General features: G+C 34.4%; 1 protein-coding gene across 3 annotated transcripts in view; it reads left to right on the top strand.

Annotated features, from left to right (window-relative positions):
• LOC149792525 (uncharacterized) overlaps nt 1-21,319 on the top strand; it is a 111,120-nt gene that overhangs the window by 25,785 nt on the left and 64,016 nt on the right. For all 3 annotated transcript variants that reach the window (XM_089971152.1, XM_089971154.1, XM_089971155.1), the window contains exons 3-7: nt 6,018-6,089; nt 10,971-11,101; nt 12,850-12,952; nt 18,147-18,262; nt 20,641-20,716. In XM_089971152.1, coding sequence (XP_089827278.1) covers nt 6,018-6,089; nt 10,971-11,101; nt 12,850-12,952; nt 18,147-18,262; nt 20,641-20,716 — 498 coding nt within the window. The remainder of the gene's footprint in view (nt 1-6,017; nt 6,090-10,970; nt 11,102-12,849; nt 12,953-18,146; nt 18,263-20,640; nt 20,717-21,319) is intronic.

Consider the following 21,319-nt stretch of genomic DNA (forward strand, 5'->3'; position numbering starts at 1 on the left):
ACTAGCACTGAATTCTTGGCGTTCTCAGTAATAAATAGATGCTTATATTTCTGTATTTTGCAAGGAAATTTTGAGACTTGTTGAATAATTTCATTGTTTTGCAAGGAAATTTTGAGACTTGTTGAATAATTTCATTGTTTTGCAAGGAAATTTTGAGACTTGTTGAATAATTTCATTGTTTTGCATACTTGCTTACAAAAAATGCCCTCATATTACAGCTGTAATGGCTCACTTGGTAAGTCACCGAACTTGCAACCAGAATGGTGCATGTTTGATTCCCACAAAGATTAGCTCAGATTGTCAGTTATGGTGTGTCTTTTGGCAAGGCACTCTACCCTGTTTGCTCTTTTTAATCTTGAAAGTGTTGCATGCAGTGCGTAAATTTTATGTCTTGTCTGGTATCATATACCAAGTATTCTGACAATCTTGTTAAGTGCAGTTTGGTATATCTGAGAACACATTACTGTACACTTACTTGGCAATATAAATATTTAGCTTGAAGATAAACAAACTGAGTAATTTTAATCGTGGTAAATCTATTTATTTTTCACATCAAAAGGGAGAGATTTATTGTAGTTATTGTTAGATACAAGTAATTTGTTTGATATATGTGCCAGGCATGAGCAAAAGTAAATTTATTTCCAACACACAACACAAAAGCTTTAGTAATAAATTCTAACCAAGTTCAAAGCTTTGCAAACACATAAGCATATAATGTATAAAAGTTTGCTTCTTATTTCGTATGTGGTATAATTTATGTTTTGATGCAGCTCCAGTCTAGACATGTTTTATTCAAATGTTGCAGGCTGTCAAGTTCCTATAAACTTAAGATTTTCTAACATTTTTTATTCATCATGACGAATATTTAAATGGCCAGCTTATTTTTAATAAATCATACTCTTTGAACTCCATTTTTCAGTTCAAATGTCAATCTTGTTTATCTCCATACATTTAGTTAATTCTTATGTATACTAGTATTCCAGTAATGTTTATTTTTTGTGGTATGGTGATGCCTTTAAGATGGTCATTTTTCTCTTTATTACTTGTTATCAACAATCACAAGAATTCGTTGCGAGCATATGAGGGGTCAGGAGTGGCAGAGTGGTCCAAAGTGCTCACAGTTATGGATCACTGCCATCTCATATCTGTCTGCATGGGTTCGAGTCTCAGGTTTGGCAAGTGTGGGTATGTGAGAAAGCTTGCCAGTAGCTTCTCATAGGTCAGTGGTTCTTCTGGGGGTTTTCCTGGGTTCTATGGCAGTGAGGGGAGGAAGAGGCCATATATTTCACTAGTATGCACAAAAATTAATAGTTGCTGTTTATTTTTTTTTTTGCAGTATAGTTCTGTAAAAATTTTCAAATGACTTTCTGTTTGTATTTGGTTTCAGAGCATTTACAATAATAATAAAAATAATAATACAAAAAAGACTTTTACAAAATATTTGCTTTTGGAAATGGTCGTTTGTATCTGATCTCAGTTTGGGATCTTGGTATTGTTTTTCTGACTTAAACATACCATGCAGATATTGAGGGTAATGGTCATTCTTAACTTTGAAGATTAATATGGACTTTTGGTAAGCCAATCTGCATTCAAATTATTATTGATGTTAACTTATTATTGCTTTATATACTTTTAAAATATTCAGAATTTTCCGATTCTTTTTAAATAAAAATCCTACATTTTTTAAACAAAGTTCTTTATTCTTATATGTTTTTACCTGCAGCTGGCTTAGTGGCTCATGGAGAAAAGAATATTTCAAGAAATATAGCTTTAATGCACACTGGTGATATCTTAGTTTGCACACACTGGTGATGTCTTTGTTTGCGCATACTGGTGATGTCTTAGTTTGTGCACACTGGTGATGTCTTGTTTGGTGCACACTGGTGATGTCTTAGGTGTGTTAACCCTATAGAAATGAACTTAAATATTTTGGTCTTAGTGCTTGAAAATCATTTGGAAGTATTGCTTGTCATGCTGGACAGGTATTTAAAGAGACCATAATGTGACTGCAGCTTTTGCTGTTCAGTGTCTTGCGTTTGCTTTTTGCAGGCAAGACTTATGAATCTCTCTCCATTCCGATGGAATTGTTTGCAGGCAAGACTTATTTCCATTCTGATGGCATTGTTTGCATAAGTGTCAGAGAATATAGGTGGATTGCATGAGCATCATCGTCGAGTTTTTGTCTTTGGCACCCTTTCCGTAACACTGTTGATTGAATAGGCATGAAACTCGATTGGTGTATTTGTCTTGCAAAGAACAACCTACCATGGGAAAAAATCAATTGCAGTGACATTTTCATAATAATGTCAAGCTCTTTCGTTTTGCTGTTTCTTTGAAAGTGTTGTATGCAGTCATGAATCACATAAAAAAGTAGGTCACAGCTTTTCTTATTCTGGTAATTTTGCAGGATTTGGAAGTACGCTATTTTCACTTCATTTGTACATGCAAACTTCATCACATTGGTAATGTATGATGTCAAAAAGAAGCAAATTCAAATGGATAGTATAAATCAACAAACAACTAATTTTTTCCCCAGAAAATCAAATTGATAAAAATTATATAGAAAAGTTTCTTATACTAACGATCATAAAATCATTAACCATGGCAATACAAAAATTAATAAACATTATAAGAAACAGAAATCGGGGAAGAAAACGAAGATCATTACCATATATATTCACTTATAAGACAAGTCCAACTGCAAACTGCAAGACCCAGAAATGCCGCTGCATAATGTGTTGGCAGATCTGGGTTTGTGCAGTTGGTTAGGAGTTATCAGTAGAACAATCATCATAGACCATGATGTGCAGGTGCATTATGCAGATCAGGATCTTTGTTTGTAGTCTGACTTAGCAAGTACAAATGGTACATGGAAGTTTGAGGTTATTTTATGATTTTGACAGCCCTGACAACCAATATGGCTGAAGTGAAAAAAAAAGATAAGAAAATTTAATTTATTGCCAAAGTTAGGATAGTACTTTATGTTGTAGACTGAATTACAGTTTTATATGTTTATTGCATTTTGACACAATTTTAATATCATGTTCCAGTGGATACTGTTTGCTTTGCACTTAAATTGGATGACTCTACATTACTTAAACAAACCATGCAATTTTATGTTGATTTTCTTGGTTGTATTTAATTCTGCAGGATTTAAATTATAGCACTAGCGTCATTTATTAAATTCAAACCAGACAAAAGTCTGTAATTTTGACCCCAGAGTCTGGATTTATTGGCAGTCAGATTTTTGGCCAGGTCTCTTGTTATTTCAAGTTGTAAAGATTATGGGGATTTTAAATAAGATTTTGATTCTGAGCTCTCTGCTTTTGATTATCAGAAATGGGATCCAGAAAGTATTTCTCAGCATTCTGCTGTTTTTTAAAAGTGTGTAAATTTTTTTAATTGAAATGTGATTATTTGATTTAGTTCTTTATATGACATTATGATTATTTGAGGGGCATTGCATTGAAGACTGGTTCATTGGTAGCTATTCCTTTGTGAACAGTAAATTAACAGCCATCTTGCATTGAAAGTTTATCATAATTGGTAATAAATTGATTCAGTACAATTTAGACTAGTGTAAATTTAATTTGACACCTTGATTTGTATTTAATAATTGATAGAAGTGCTTCATTGTGCCCACTATGGGTTAAATATACAGGATCCAAGTAACGGATTAACTGTTTGTTTACTCTATGATGGAATCTCTTAATTATTAACTTTCCATGTTAGGAGACATTTGCTTCTTATGAATTTGCCAATAAGTTGTTTGTTTAGACTCCAAGAGTTCAGATTAACTTATATCCAGTGTGTTGAGACAATCAGGGGTATCATAAAAGTAAAACTACTTCTCCTCCATCCCCTTCCCCTGACCCAGAACCACCCACCCCTCCAGACTGTGAACCAGAGCTCATAAACCAAGAATTGTATCTATAGATGTATTACATTTCCACTGTACCTACAAATGCATGTACAATATATTAATAAATGTCAGATTATTATTTGACCTTTGCCCCTCTCCCAGGGTCCTTAGGGGAGGGAATTAAAAAAAAAGAACCCTTCTCACAGATGGCAACCACATGGGAAACATATTCCAAGTTTTGTGAAATTCCACTCAGTGTTTTAGGGAGAGATATTGATGGATAAACAGACGGATGGATGGATAGGTTGAGGTAATCACACTATATCTCTGTGACAGCATAGGGATACAAATTTCTGGACAGGTAATGTTTATCTAAAATTCTTGTAATTTATATTAATATGGCAAATAACAATTTATACTGTTACAGTGTTTTCTCCAGGCAGCACCCTTGCTCCATTTCATACAATAAAATTTGGGAAGGCAACATTTAAATTCAAACATTGGCAACATGTTCTAAAAGGTGCACAGAAATATACCACTATACCATTTTTGAGCTTGTGCTATGTTTCCTGACATATAGAAGTGTTCTTTAAGTTATCAAGTCTTTTGAGTTTATCAAACTTCTCATTGATCAAGATCATTGACCTTGTACTTTGAAAGAGCTCATGAATGTCAAAACTGATCACACCATATACTTTAGTACAGTGAACGTGAGACTGACTGATTGCCCACTGTGAATGCAAGTAAAATACATTTAGGGGCTGTGAGAAATGATTAAACAGAGACTATTGTATGTACTTGGTCAGAAGTCGAGTCATACTGCAAAAAAACAAAGATCCTGATCTACTGATCTTAATGTGCCTGCAGATCAGAGTCCATGTTGTTTGTTCTGTTGATTAATCCTAAGATACTGTACAGACCCAGATCTGCTCTTACTTTATACGATGGCAGATCTTGGTTTGTGCAGTTTGCAGTTGGACTCTTCTTACAAGTGAGTATCTACAGTAACACAGTTGTGATAATACGGGCATTGCCTTGGTACGTGTATTTGATTCCAGTAACAGGAGTGAGAGTTCCACTGATCTTAGAATCAGATACTACAACCGGAAGTGACACTTCAACCAATCATGCATAAAGAGTACACAAGACACTGAATATTAATACTTCTAATGGTCACAGGTACTGCTTATGATCCCAGATACTCTGATGATATCAGATGCTCTTTTGATCCCAGATGCTGCTAATGACCCAAAATACTACTAATTAACCCAAATACTGCTAATGATTCCAGATACTGGTAATGATTTTAGATATTTGAATGATCCCAGATACTCTGATGATCCCAGATACTCTGATGGTTCCAGATAGTGCTAATGATCCAAGATACTCAGATGATCCTAGATACTGTACTACTAAAGATCCCAGATACTCTAATAATTCCAGATACTGTAATAATTCCAGATCCTCTAATGATTCCAGATACTCTTATGATTCCAGATACTCTTATGATTCCAGATACTCTTATAATCCCATATATTATAATGATCTCAGATGCTGCTAATAATTCCAAGATATAAGATTGACATTAAAATGGCCAAAATGAAAGTAAAGATTTTATTTATTACAACTGTGCAGCAGTTTTTTTTAAAAATCCACCAGAGATGGAGTTGTGTGTAAGCCCAGTGTTACTCCACTCTTATCTTTGTAAATTCTTACATATTGAAGCAGAACATAATATATGAAAATAATGTAACAACAATTTAAGTTCTTCTTTTAAATTGCTGCAGTAATTTACAGGAAATGTTCATTATTTTGGTGTTGTAGTAAGCAAGTAACAAGCTCATGATAAATGATGAAATAATAGGAATTGAATGTGACAATTCAATAATAGGAATTGAATGTGACCTAAAATTTTCCTGGAAAGTTGCTCCATTTCTAAATGTTGGTTAAGCATGCATTTTTAGATTTTGTAGCCTTGAAATCAATGAGTAATTTTGGGTGGCGCTTGTGTCACAAACTGTAATGAGTACTCAACTTTGGATCCCTTAAACCATACGGATGTGTTAATTGCTTAATAGTTTTTTAAGTGCCATCTATGTTCAATGCTTAATGGCTTTTAACTTTCATAGATTGAAAATGCTTCATTTATTTTCAGTTTCCACAAGATCTATTCCGCAGTCATGCCAATAATGAGATCGATGCAGAGGAACATGGTCTTTCAACTAAGGTACATTCATTCATGATAGTGAATTGTTCAGCGATATCAGTGGCACAGAGATATCAATGGCACAGCGATATCAATGGCATAGCGATATCAATGGCACAGCGATATCAATGGCACAAAGAACTGCTGAATACATTGATTGAGCATTGAACTTTGTTCGCTAAAATAGTTTAATGAGTGGGGGGGGGCGAACTATGTGGGATCATGACATTGATGATGGAATGCATCTTTTTTACAATAAACAAGCTCGTCATGGTTTATATCTCATCTTTTGCTGACTTTGTAGAATAGGCCCAATGAATCCTCGCTGCATGTTGTAAGAGGTGACAGACTGGAGGCAACCTGCTGGCAGTGGGTTGCAACCCATGTCAAGGGAGGAAAGAGTCCTGGTAGTTGAATAAGGGGTAGACCCATGAGTGACTCCCAGATGCAATGCACTAAATTGACTTTACTTCTTACTAAATGGGTGGTCAGGATGGGTCAATCCTGGCAAATTGGCTTGTCATGATGATCTCTAAGAGGTCATCTTAGCTTGTTTCGCTAACTTTCTTATTAACTTGTCTCCCTGTATCTCTCTTAATACCACCATTACCCCATAAGTTTCCTCCTTTTTTTGTCCATTTGTTGTTTTGTTACTTTTTTCTTTCTCAGGGGACTTTTAGAAGGTGGTGGCTTAACAGGTCAATTGGGAGCATATCCCATCTTTTTATCCTGGGCATTTGAGAAGTGACTCCTTCTTGGGCTCCTTGCTGTGTGGCTGAGCAAAAGTTATAAATAATACTACAAAGAAAACAAAACATAAACTGAAAAGAACAAAACCTTTGACTGATTAAGATAATGAACCTTGTGGCATGGATTCATTTCCATGATGCATCAACACCACTTGCTGCCTTATCTCCACTTATAGTCAAAAAGACTTTGCTGAGCTAGTCAGCATGAAAAAAGCATGAAAAAATTAAAATCAGATAGCTTAGTGTGTGAGTGAGAAGGACAGACAGAAAATATCCTGAAAAAATTATGTCTTTTTGTGATATATACTCTTTTTGCTCACTCATCACTGAACTCATCCAAAGGCATGATTTGCTGTCGTGACTAGGTGGGAGTCGGTGACACTAAAATGATTATTTGCATGATGAACCAAGGCGTCACTGCCATTGGTTGAATCTATATCAAACATGGCAGAAATTTGCATGACACCAACACGATCATACTTACCTTTAACACACCAAAAATAAGTATTAAAAGTTGGATTCTTGCAGGTCAGAGTTGTGATATACATCCCAAATTCACTTTAATTCTTCAAATGTCAAAGTACATTATCATAAAGACAGACGAACCAAAAGCCCAGTGTGTAGGCAATGTTGCAGCTCTTCAGATTAGGCTGTTAAACCACTCCACAATGTCAGTCAGTTTTGCCCGTCACCCCTGCCGTGGTATAGGCCGCCCACAAAAGATCACCAGAGGCTTCTGTCCTGTGCCATCCCCTCGAGCTGACTCCAGGTGTGACCCATCTTAGTGATATCTACCTCAAGGTCACATTGCCAGGTGTTTCTTGGTTAGCCCCATCTCCGCTTGCCTTGAGGGATCCACCTCAATTCCTGTCTGGTAATGTTGGATGGTGGCTATGTAGGATGTGTCCTATTCAACCCACCTTCTCTTCCTGATCTTGTCCTCAACCGGAAGCTGGTAGATCCTTTGCCACAGGTTGTTGTTGCTGATGGTGTCTGGCCAGCGAATCTGGAGAATTCTTCTTAGGCTACTGTTGATGAAGGTCTGAACTCTCTTTACGGTCGACTTGGCACATCTCCATGTCTCTGCTTCATACAGTAGGACTGACTTCACATTGGAATTGAACAGTCTGATCTTGGCAGTCAAGGAAATTTCATTGGAGCTCCAGATGTTCTTGAGCTGTATGAAAGCTGCTCTCGCCTTTCCGATCTTTGCCTTGACATCTGCGTCTGTGCCACCCTGATGGTTGATACTCCACACTGTACAAACTAGAAAAGATCATGCCAACTTAAAGGACTGTAAAACCTAGAAACAGGAGAAAAAAATTCAAAGGTTGAAATACACCAAAGTATCCCTTTTACATAGGCCAGATAAGATGGTAGCATCTCGAAGCTCCCTCTATGGTCCAACCTTCTCAAATATAGCAAAAACCAGTTTGATGATAACAAAAGATGCACAGACCTAAATAAATCATCCTGATGCAGCTACACCTTAAATATCCATCATTATAAATCTCTGAAAAACATAATTTGCACACAGATAACTGTCAATATTGCCCCAGCACCTAAATCACAAAAACCCAAGAACGTACTGAACACTGACTGGTGGCATAAAATGTCTGATGACCCTATAAAGCTACATACTAATTTTGGCAACTATGAGGACAGAAGAAACTGCTCTATGTACTTAGAGTGGCTACAGACCTACAAACCCCAAAAAATATAAGTACTTCCTTCTGATATCTAAGTGTATAGAAGTGTTCTCTCACAAAACCTATTTACTACACCAAATCGGTTTTTATTTAATGATGAAAAATGACATTGAACAATAGAATTGTCGAGGACTTAAAATCATTTACGGTGATATTCTTCTGTTTCTAAATGAGCATGATCCTGCAGTTCTGTGTCTGCAGGAAACCTTTTAAAAGTTACGGACATAATGCTTAAAAAATGTTTGGCACTTGCTCTAAAAATGTTGACACAACTTCAGGAGGAGCTTCAATTTTTGTGAACAATAGATACCCTCATAATACTATTGCTATGAACACAAATTTATAAACCATTGCTTTGAACACAAATTTATAAACCATTGCTATGAACACAAATTTATAAACCATTGCTTTGAACACAAATTTATAAACCATTGCTTTGAACACAAATTTATAAGCCATTGCTATGAACACAAATTTATAAACCATTGCTTTGAACACAAATTTATAAACCATTGCTTTGAACACAAATTTATAAACCATTGCTTTGAACACAAATTTATAAGCCATTGCTATGAACGCAAATTTATAAGCCATTGCTTTGAACACAAATTTATAAGCCATTGCTGTAAGTGTCACTATTCACATAGTGATTACATTGTGTTCCATACACATATACCAACAAACACGAACTTACAACCAAGTAAATTAGACATCCCTTGTTTAAAAGCTGCCTACGCTATTTTTTCTACTCTGGGATTTAAATGTCCATAACAATTCATGGGGAACAAAGTACGTAAAGGTAGAAGATTTAATTTCTAGACATGATTTGTGTTTATAATATAAAAACCAAGTCTTTGACATTTTTACATTGTGGAATTGGTACATACACATGCATAGATTTGACATTTTGTTCTCCTCCTCTGCTTTTGGATTATGTTTGGAGCTTTCTTATATCCAAACTGGACTATGGTTAGATTATTTGTAGTTCAGCCAGAAAGTTGTATTTAAAGATGGTTGACCCAGTTCACCATCAGGAAATACTTTTGAGAGTGTTTAGGACATGTCCAATTGAAAGTCTTTTGACTGAAGAGAATGAGCCACCTTTATCACATTGAAAAGAAACTATCTCTTCAGTAAAAATAGAGATCCAGTCCATTTAAGCTCTACTTTTGAAGAGAATGAGCCACCTTTATCATGCTGCAGAGAAGCTATCTCTTCAGTAAAACTAGAGATCCAGTCCATTTAAGCTCTACTTTTGAAGAGAATGAGCCACCTTTATCACACTGCAGAGAAGCTATCTCTTCAGTAAAAATAGAGATCCAGTCCATTTAAGCTCTACTTTTGAAGAGAATGAGCCACCTTTATCACACTGCAGAGAAACTATCTCTTCAGTGAAAATAGAGATCCAGTCCATTTAAGCTCTACTTTTGTGTCTGTTTTCCAACCCTACTACAGAACTTTATATGAAAATAATCCAACAGTCATTCCTAAATTTGGCGTTTGAATATCTTCCAGCCTTTTTTCAAAAATCAAAAATGTAATTTGTCAGTGTAACATCATGGCTTCTAAAACAAAAGTATTTTTTACTCTGCGATAAATCCATCCATTTCTCATAACTCATATAAGGAACTTCTCTCCAGATTTAATGACTACATAAGAATTTATTGGCTCCAAGGATGGTAAAGAGGCTGCAGCAGCTTTAAATAGTGGAAATCACGCTATAAAACTTCATTTGCCTGATGGTGTATCAATATTTCAGCAGAAATCAGAGCAATAGATCTTGCCTGAAAAATATAGATTCCCAAAAAGTCTTTAAACTCTATCATCTTCTCTAATCCACAATAGAAAGTTGGGTCTGTGTGTGTGATTTGAATTTTATCGTAGCTTTTTTTTATAATTCAGACATACCACTACTTTGTCTGCAGTGTGGTAGTTTATAGTGATGTCTAGCACATGGGGCATCGTGCCACAGACATGTAGCATCATGTCCCACCCTGTAACATTATCCAGTGACACCAGGCCAACCAGTTCAAATACTAACCTCTTAATATTGAGTGCCTAATGAGGCAGCTGTTAATAGCATATTTATAAGTCTTTGTTATGATTTGGCTTGGGTTCAAACCTGTGACCTCCCGCATCCAAGGCCGATGCTCTAAACACTAGGCCTCTGGAGCAGTCAATAGGAAGTTGAAAAACCCATGATTGACCAACATACCAAAGCTGTTCTTTATTGCAGTAATTTAGTTTTTTTTGCTGTTTAAGACAGGTGTTTTCTTAATACAGCTGTCTTTTAAAGCAGGTTTTACTACTTTAAATTATGGCATTTTGATGGAAATTGAAGAATTGGGTGTAGTAATGTATTTATAAAACGTATATTGTTTGAACCGTCTCAGGATGAACTGATCAGAATGATTTTGAAAGTTTTTCATTATTTTTGTCACTAGGCCATACTGCTCATGCTGGATTATAACTTGCTGTTCAATGCCATGCATAACACTCAAAACATGCACTCCGCTGATTGGAATGGATGTGTCATACGCAAAGCTGTTCATATCCTGGACCACAGGGCTATCACGTGAGTATTGAATACCTGACTACAGGGCTATCACGTGAGTATTGAATACCCAACCACAGGGCTATCACGTGAGTATTGAATACCTGAACACAGGGCTATCACATGAGTATTGAATACCTGACCACAGGGCTATCACGTGAGAATTGAATACCCAACCACAGGACTATCACGTGAGTATTGGATACCCGACCACAGGGCTATCACGTGAGTATTGAATACCCGTTGCTACAGAATACTTTGGGGCTTAGTTCACAATAGCTTAACATATATACAGTGAACCTTAAGTAATTAATTCTTTATTTTTCATTAGGCATTTTTCGTTAGGCATTTCAACACAAGTAATTCCATATTTTTCATTAGATATTTCCAAGTAAGTAATTCTTAATTTTTTAATTAGACCTTGTCAAATAATTATTTACTTTTCATTTGGCATTTCCAAGTAATTCATTCTTTATTTTTCATTAGGCACTGTGAAGTAATTAGTTTTTTTTCATTAGGAATTTCAACTTAAGTAATTCCTTGTTTTTCATTAGGTATTTCCAAGTAAGTAATTCTTTATTTTTCATTTGTAATGTCATACCCTAAAATGAGTCAGGACTATACAAATCATCTGTTTAACGTTTACATGTCTTAGGAAGTTTAACACATAAATTGAACACAAGGCTGAATTTATTATTGCACTACAAGCATGTTATGGCAGAACACTGAACCGTTGCTTGGCTGAATGGAACAGGGCAGTTGAAATAATGTTTGCATTCTGGCAATGGTAGGGGAGATAATTCTCATGAACAACATGTGTTACTAGTGTGACAGTTAAGTTGTTACTCTAACCTTGATAACAAACACGGAAAACTCAGTATGAGTATCAGGCATCTTTCAACCTGAGAGGACAGTGTTGTTCAGTAAATTAAATATTCAACTTGCATTTCATTATATTACCTAAATGTACTGATTTGAAAATTAAAGTTCCAAATGTTAGTGCAATAAATGTTCTCCAATTAGGTCAAAACACTGTCATATTATCAGAAAAATGTAGTGATTTTACTAAGGAGAACTGCGTCAGCAAAGGAGGCCTTAGGTGACAATGGAAGGGCAAAAAAATGCAAGTTTGCTCATCTATATGACTTGTGGGTGGGTGAATATAAATACTTTTGCCTGTATGAACAGCAAATATAAATAAACACACATTTTGGTCTCTTGTTTAGCAGAGTAAATAGCAATTTAACAGTCCTTGAATCTTGAATGGATTTTCTTTATTTTCTTTTTCTTTTTGATCTACTGTACAGAACTTTACTCACCTACTTGTTAATTATAGATAACTACTTTTTAGTTATTGCGTTATGGACATTTGGTGAGAGGGTACTGTTTCTTAACCCTTTGACGTGTAATGACTCTAATTTGAAGATAAATTTTTAATTGGGTTCAGCACAAGCAAATGCACACCAGTCTATACATTTTGTTATGGTTTTTAAGACTGTGTAGAAATGCACACCAGTCTATACCTTTTTTCGTTGTTTTTTAAGACTGTGGCACAAGAAAAGGCACACCAGTCCATACATTTTTTTCATGGTTTTTTTAACACAGCATAGCACAAGAAAATGTACACCAGTCCATACATTTTTCATGGAATGGGATTACTTGGATCATAACTAGGTAAAAATATCCATTTTTTAGAAAACTTAAATACTCCCAATTTACAACCTGTGATCATCCTTGATTGAACATAATCATAGTTTTACTTGTTTCAGGTTCGAGGAGCTGAATAACGCCAGACTGGCATACCAGACATATGAAGCAGGGGATATGAAGGGCATGCTGATAGATCAGAACATTATTCTCAGGGCTATCAAGGTAGATAATATTTGAAATAATAGATATGTCAAGGTAGACAACTCTTGATATTACTATCAAATTTGGTGCTGCTCTAAATCTATCAAGGTAGACAACTGTTGCTGTACTAACACCAGACTGGCATACCAGACATACAGGGAAGATGGAATATTTTCAGATTTATACATATGATACTAATCTGCCATAAAATACGATCACTATTTGCAAACAAAAAGCAGATAAACCTAAAAATGAATTATTTTCAGGGGTTCTCAACATTTGTACGTTGATGACAGTCTACCATTTACAATGGTTTTTATTAAACAAAATTAGGCAAAACATCAGATGACTTTTTCTTAGAAACTAGCATGAAAAAATTAATCTAATTTGTCAGAAAGCATCAGGGCTTTAAAAATGAATTAAAAGAAGACAATTCACTATAGCAGCTGGCCACCATTTCTAAAAATAAACATTCCATTAAATGACTTCTGTTCAAACCTATTCAAAATAATTTAGTTGTATTTGAAGGAAATCATTTGTCATGAAAGGATTTTAAGTTTATACAGATATTGTCAGTTTGTCTTCAAGCATGACTGCTTTACTCAAAAATAGGAAAACTTTTATGAACTTTTTGAAAAACACCATTTAGCAAACTCTGACCAGCTTTGATAGAAAGTAATATTGTTAGAATTATACAATGTTTGCTGTTCCACCATCAGATGTGGCTGTCATTAGAAAAGCAGAAAAACATGTAATAATAATAATAAGAAAAAGAAGAATAGTGTCTTTATTTTCAGAGGGTAACCCATTAGTTTACAAAACTTATCTCCCTTGATGCCCTCTGTTATATTGTTGTTGTTGTTGTTGTAGTAGGGTTTAACGCCATTTTTCAGCACACGAAAGGCTATACATGGCGGCCAGTATTAATGGTGGAGGAAGAACCCGGGAAAACCCCAGAAAGAACCACCGACCCACGAGAAGCTACTGGCAAGCTTTCTCACATACCCACATTAGCCGAATCCTAGACTCGAACCCATGCAGACAGAGGTGAGATGGCAGTGATCCGTAACGGAGAGCGCTTTAGACCACTCGGCCACTCGGGGCCCCTCTCTGTTATATACAAATAACTCCTTTCCATCAATAACTCTTACAATTTTTTATTATTACTGCAGCATAGGTGAGGATCTGAGTTTTCAAGAGACCTTACAAAAAGTTAGAATCAATAGTGAGAATTGGGGGTGGGAGAGCAAAGGAATGGTTAAATAATCGTTTTAAAATTGCATTGGGAATAAATGTCAATATATAAATAACTAATCTTCTCTGAAAGATCGTTAAAAACATTTATCCAAGAGTTTACTGCACATGTATAAGTGAAAACATTGTGCATTATGTTACCACTTTTTGAATGTGAATGTGGGTACAATTTTGTGTTATTGTTGATTCAGAACAAAACAAGATTTTTTAAAAATCATGTTGGTCAATTATTTCAAGGAACAACAATATCAAAACTCAATTGTGTGATTGTTTTATTAATATGTTTTAGCTGTGATTTCATTTCAAGATATTTTTGCTCATCCCTGAGCAAACCTTTGAGTGCCAATTCAGGAATTTTAAGTTCACTACAGATCATTTCTCCATAATTAACCCTATCTGTGAAACTAATCTTTTCAAGCACCAAGTATGCCTTTTGCTTGGTTTCATTGCTGTCCTTGATTAGGTTTGTGAATAAGTGAGATAAACCACTAACTAATGTTAGATTCTTTAATTAAGTTACTTACATAATATTTAAAACACTGTTCGATTGCTCAGTTAAAATGAGTTTACTCGATACACAGCTGTGACCACTAGCACTTATGCAGGTAGGATTTGCATGTCTATTGACTTTTCTTTTATTCTATCCCCTTTACTTGGTTTAATGGAAAATGCATAAATGTTGTGATAATACCAAGCAAGTATACTTTTAACTGATTGTGATAGTGCAACAGACACTTATGCAAGTCAGAAATCAAAGCATGATTGACACTTAATTAGATTCATGCTTGCTAGTGTCACTGTGATGGTTGATTGACACTTCTCAGATTTGGATATTGATTGACACTTCTCAGATTTGGATATTGATTGACACTTCTCAGATTTGAATATTGATTGACACTTCTCAGATTAGAATATTGATTGACACTTCTCAGATTAGAATATTGATTGACACTTCTCAGATTAGAATATTGATTGACACTTCTCAGATTTGAATATTGATTGACACTTCTCAGATTTGGATATTGATTGACACTTCTCAGATTTGAATATTGATTGACACTTCCCAGATTTAAATATTGATTGACACTTCTCAGATTTGAATATTGATTGACACTTCTCAGATTTGAATATTGATTGACACTTCTGTGATTTGAATATTGATTGACACTTCTCAGATTTGAATATTGATTGACACTTCTCAGATTTAAATATTGATTGACACTTCTCAGATTTGAATATTGATTGGCACTTCTCAAATTTAAATATTGATTGACACTTCTCAGATTAGAATATTGATTGACACTTAGATTTGAATATTGATTGACACTTCTCAGATTTGAATATTGATTGACACTTCTCAGATTTGAATATTGATTGATACTTCTCAGATTAGAACATTGATTGACACTTCTCAGATTTGAATATTGATTGACACTTCTCAGATTAGAATATTGATTGACACTTCTTAGATTTGAATATTGATTGACACTTCTCAGATTAGAATATTGATTGACACTTCTTAGATTAGAATATTGATTGACACTTCTCAGATTTGGATATTGATTGACACTTCTCAGATTTGAATATTGATTGACACTTCTCAGATTTGAATATTGATTGACACTTCTCAGATTAGAATATTCATTGACACTTCTCAGATTTGAATATTGATTAACACTTCTCAGATTTGGATATTGATTGACACTTCTCAGATTTGAATATTGATTGACACTTCTCAGATTTAAATATTGATTGACACTTCTCAGATTTGAATATTGATTGGCACTTCTCAAATTTAAATATTGATTGACACTTCTCAGATTAGAATATTGATTGACACTTAGATTTGAATATTGATTGACACTTCTCAGATTTGAATATTGATTGACACTTCTCAGATTTGAATATTGATTGATACTTCTCAGATTAGAACATTGATTGACACTTCTCAGATTTGAATATTGATTGACACTTCTCAGATTAGAATATTGATTGACACTTCTTAGATTTGAATATTGATTGACACTTCTCAGATTAGAATATTGATTGACACTTCTTAGATTAGAATATTGATTGACACTTCTCAGATTTGGATATTGATTGACACTTCTCAGATTTGAATATTGATTGACACTTCTCAGATTTGAATATTGATTGACACTTCTCAGATTAGAATATTCATTGACACTTCTCAGATTAGAATATTGATTGACACTTCTTAGATTAGAATATTGATTGACACTTCTCAGATTTGGATATTGATTGACACTTCTCAGATTTGAATATTGATTGACACTTCTCAGATTAGAATATTCATTGACACTTCTCAGATTTGAATATTGATTAACACTTCTCAGATTTGGATATTGATTGACACTTCTCAGATTTGAATATTGATTGACACTTCTCAGATTTGAAAACAAGAGTCTGAGTGATTACAATGAAATTTTATTAATGAAAAAAACTAAAAAATACATTTCACAGACTTATTTAATTAGTATTCATTTTGTAAATGTTGTCACCAATAGGCAATACTGACATTTTAATTGATCAATATTTAATTGTATATTGTTATTTACAGTGTATTGAAACATTTATTGAAGAAAAGTTAGCAGAAGATATGACTTTTTATTAAAAGTTGTGAATTTCATGATGTTGATTTAAATTTCCAGGCACTAGCTGCCACTTTTGACAAGAAAACCAGCATTATATCATGGTTTAATTTATCAGCATTATATCATGGTTTAATTTACCAGCATTATATCATGGTTTAATTTACCAGCATTATATCATGGTCTAATTTAACAGCATTATATCATGGTTTAATTTATCAGCATTATATCATGGTTTAATTTACCAGCATTATATCATGGCTTAATTTACTAGCATTATATCATGGTTTAATTTACCAGCATTATGTCATGGTTTAATTTATCAGCATTATATCATGGTTTAATTTACCAGCATTATATCACGGTTTAATTTACCAGCATTATATCATGGTTTAATTTACCAGCATTATATCATGGTTTAATTTACCAGCATTATATCATGGTTTAATTTACCAGCATTATGTCATGGTTTAATTTATCAGCATTATATCATGGTTTAATTTATCAGCATTATATCATGGTTTAATTTATCAGCTTTATATCATGGTTTAATTAACCAGCATTATATAATGGTTTAATTTACCATTTTTGACTCATTATCCTATTAATACAATCTATTCTGTTCCCTCTTCTCTTCTGTGAAATTGCTGTAATAGCCTGATAGCCATTCATTTCCTTAGTCTGACAGCCATTCATTTCTAGAGCATGACGCCATTCGTTTCCTTAGTCTGACAGACATTCATTTCTAGAGCCTGACAGCTTTTCATTTCCTTAGCATGCAAAAATTTCTAGAACCTGACAACCATTCATTTCTAGAGCCTGACAGCCATTCATTTCCATAACCTGACAACCATTCATTTCTAGAGCCTGGCAGCCATTCATTTCCTTAGCATGACAAACATTCATTTCCAGAGCCTGACAGCCATTCATTTCCATAGCCTGCAAACTGTTCATTTCTAGAGCATGCCAGCCATTCATTTCCTTGGTCTGACAGCCTTTCATTTCCTTAGCCTGACAGCCACTCTCTTCCATCAGTCAATAGATGTTCACTGTTCCTTTATATATTGTGCTCTAGCTTAAAGAAATATCAAACAGTATATACATTGTAAGTACGTATATGTTGGATCCAATGCAGACTGCACAGACCCAGATCTACCATTGCATAATGCACCAGCAGATCTGAGTCTATTTAATTTGTTAGGAGTAGTCAGTATAACAAGCAACACAAACCCTGATAAGCTTGCCTATTATGGAATGAAGAATCAGGGTCAAGGTTGTATGCAGTTGGATTCAATGTATACATAAGTACATACAGTTCTTGTGATATTTCTGTTGTTTGAATTTTGTAGATGTGTGGGAAAACAATATCTCCCCTAAAGCTGATGCACAGACTTAAACACATGAGACAGGACTTTGATGAGAAAGACAGAATACAACTATATGAATTTTTAGATCTTGTTCTCTGGTAAGTTTACTGACATAGCATGGTTACTGTATGGTGAGTTTGCTGATATATCGTGGTTGCTATATGGTGAGTTTACTGACATAATATGGTAGCTGTATAGTGAGTTTACTGACATAATATGGTTGTTATATAGTGAGTTTACTGACATAATATGGTTGCTGTTTGGTGAGTTTACTGACATAATATGGTTGCAATATGGTGAGTTTACTGACATAATATGGTAGCTGTATAGTGGGTTTACTGACATAATATGGTTGCTATATGGTGAGTTTATTGATGTAATATGGTTGTTATATAGTGAGTTTACTGACATAGCATGGTTGCTGTTTGGTGAGTTTGCTGACATAATATGGTTGCTATATGGTGAATTTACTGGCATAATATGGTATATGGTGAGTTTACTGACATAATACGGTATATGGTGAGTTTAATGACATAGCATGGTTGCTGTATGGTGAGTTTAATGACATAGCATGGTTGCTGAAGCGTGAGTTTACTGACATAGCATGGTAGTTGTATAGTGAATTTACTGACATGGCATTTGTGTGGTGAGTATACTGGCATAGCATGGTTGCTGTATGGTGAGTTTACTAACATAACATGGTTGCTATATGTGAGTTAACTGGCATACATGGTTGCTGTATGGTGAGTTTACTGACATAGTATGGTGGCTGAAGGGTAGGTTTACTGACATAGCATGGTTGTTGTATGGTGAGTTTACTGACATAGCATGGTTGCTGAATGGTGGGCTTACTGACAGCACATAGTTGCTGTATGGTGAGTTTATTGACATTGCATTGTTGTTGTATAGTGAGTTACTGAAACTGGTTGCTCTGTGGTGAGCTTACTGGCATACATGGTTTCTGTATGGTGTTTTTATTGACATAGCATGGTTGTTGTTTGGTGAGTTTACTGACATACCATGGTTGTTGTATGTGAGTTACTGATATATGCTTGCTCTATGGTGAGTTTACTGAAATGCAAGGTTGTCATATATACACAGTTGTGTGCAAACAGAAGTTGAAGCCGATTTGCTGTCAAATTGCCTGAAAGATAATAAAATTGATACAGATATGATGTCAGTGCATTAACCAAGGATAAAATGTTTCATTTGACATGGTTTACATGTCCTTCATGCAGATGACATACTTTTAAAAAAAAATTAGTTGAAATTTGTGGATGACAGCTATTCATTCTTTAGACAATGTTTGTCATTGTATAAAATCACATATGTGAAAATTTGTAACTGAAAATAATTATGTGAACTGTTTATCTGGTGCTTACAATAATAGTGTACACACATATTTTCTCTCTCTCTCTCTCACACACACACACACACACACATACACACACACACACACACACACACACACACACAGAGATCAGGTTAAGTTCATTAGAACTACCAGGGCTGATAAGGCAGTTACAGGAATTACTGCTTACATGTCACAAATGCAGAACCTGTATGAGAAAATGGCAAACATCTTGTGTTGAAAAAGTAGGGAAATTAAATGCTATTTTTTTCTTAAACTGGATGGTGAATTGTATTTACATTTACATTCCCTCTAAAGACTCAATAAACAATAACGGGACACCTTCCCAATACATGAATTGAAGAAGTAACAATATAAATGTTGTTTTGAAAAACAAAAATGAATTTACAATATTGACAACGTTGTCTTAGAACATAATTTGAACATTTAGGTTAATGAACTTTGTTAAATTAGAAACATATTTAAACTATGGTACTAGTCCTAAACAAAAATAAAACAAAATGATTTAAAACATTGCTTTTATTAAGATGTTGTGGCAATTAATTTTATTTTAAACAGTCAAAAAATGTGTATAATTACACTCAAGAGACCACAAAAGTTCATCCCCTATTGCCAGGTTACTTTTATGAACGTATGTACATTTATGTGAATGTGTCTTTGCATGCATGTCTAATATAGACATGCATTGATCATGGCTGCATTTCCTTAATGATGAGTGGTAATTATGGCACATGTTCTTTATGAATATGTGTCCTCTATGGACATGTATCCATTATGGAGAGGTGTTCATTGTGACTATGTGTTCTTTATGAATATTTGTCCTTGATGAACAGTTGTCCATTCTGGGCATGTCTACTTGAGGACATATGTCATGTATAGACAGATGCCCTAGATAATGTGGTATCAACTAAGGAAGATTTCTATTTAATTTGGGATTCAAAATGGATGTTTGTTGCATTCAGCAATTTGTGATTGTGAGCAAAAATGTCTCTTGAAAATCCACAAGACACAGGAAGGTGCATGAAAATTATTTAGTTATTCTTTTTTAATATTGTTTTATTTGTGAGAGAAATTCTTTTCATATCTCAATTATTTTTTTTCAAGGTGTGACATCTACTTGAATTATAATCCAGAGGTGTTTCTCACAACATCCAAGGCTATGGAGAGGAAACTTTTCCAGGTGAGTGAATATGAATTTAAAAAAACACCTTCCTCACAATCTTCAAAACCCTTACTGTTTTTTAGTCTTTTACATATAATAGTATTCAAACTCATGTACTGTATTTACCCATATGTTGTACACCCTGAACTGCAACTTCCAGTTTGTATTCAGACTCATGTACTGTATTTACGCATGTGTTCTACACCCTGAACTGCAACTTTCGGTATGTATTCAAACTCTTGTACCATATTTACCCATGTGTTATATACCCTGAACTGCAACTTCCAGTATTTATTCAAACTCTTGTACCATATTTCCCATGTTCTACACCCTGAACTGCAGAGCAGACATGGGTGTGTCTTGGAATATTATTACATGATTACCTTGAGATATGCTTTTTTAATGCTGAAATTATATCATTGGCTGTTTATATATAATAGTTTGTGATATTGCACTGTCATGACAACATCACATTTTTGTTATATTCTGAAACAAGTGGAATTTCAAAGTTTTTGAATCATTTATTGAAACAAATATAGACTTCTGTCAAGGTGAAAAGAAACCTCATTTGTAAATTTTGATCTACACTGTTTACAGTCAGGTGTCTGTTGCAAAAAAAGA

This window comes from Sinohyriopsis cumingii, chromosome 9, assembly GCF_028554795.1.
Source record: "Sinohyriopsis cumingii isolate HCF-2022 chromosome 9, ASM2855479v2, whole genome shotgun sequence".
In the NCBI taxonomy this organism is placed as follows: domain Eukaryota; kingdom Metazoa; phylum Mollusca; class Bivalvia; order Unionida; family Unionidae; genus Sinohyriopsis; species Sinohyriopsis cumingii.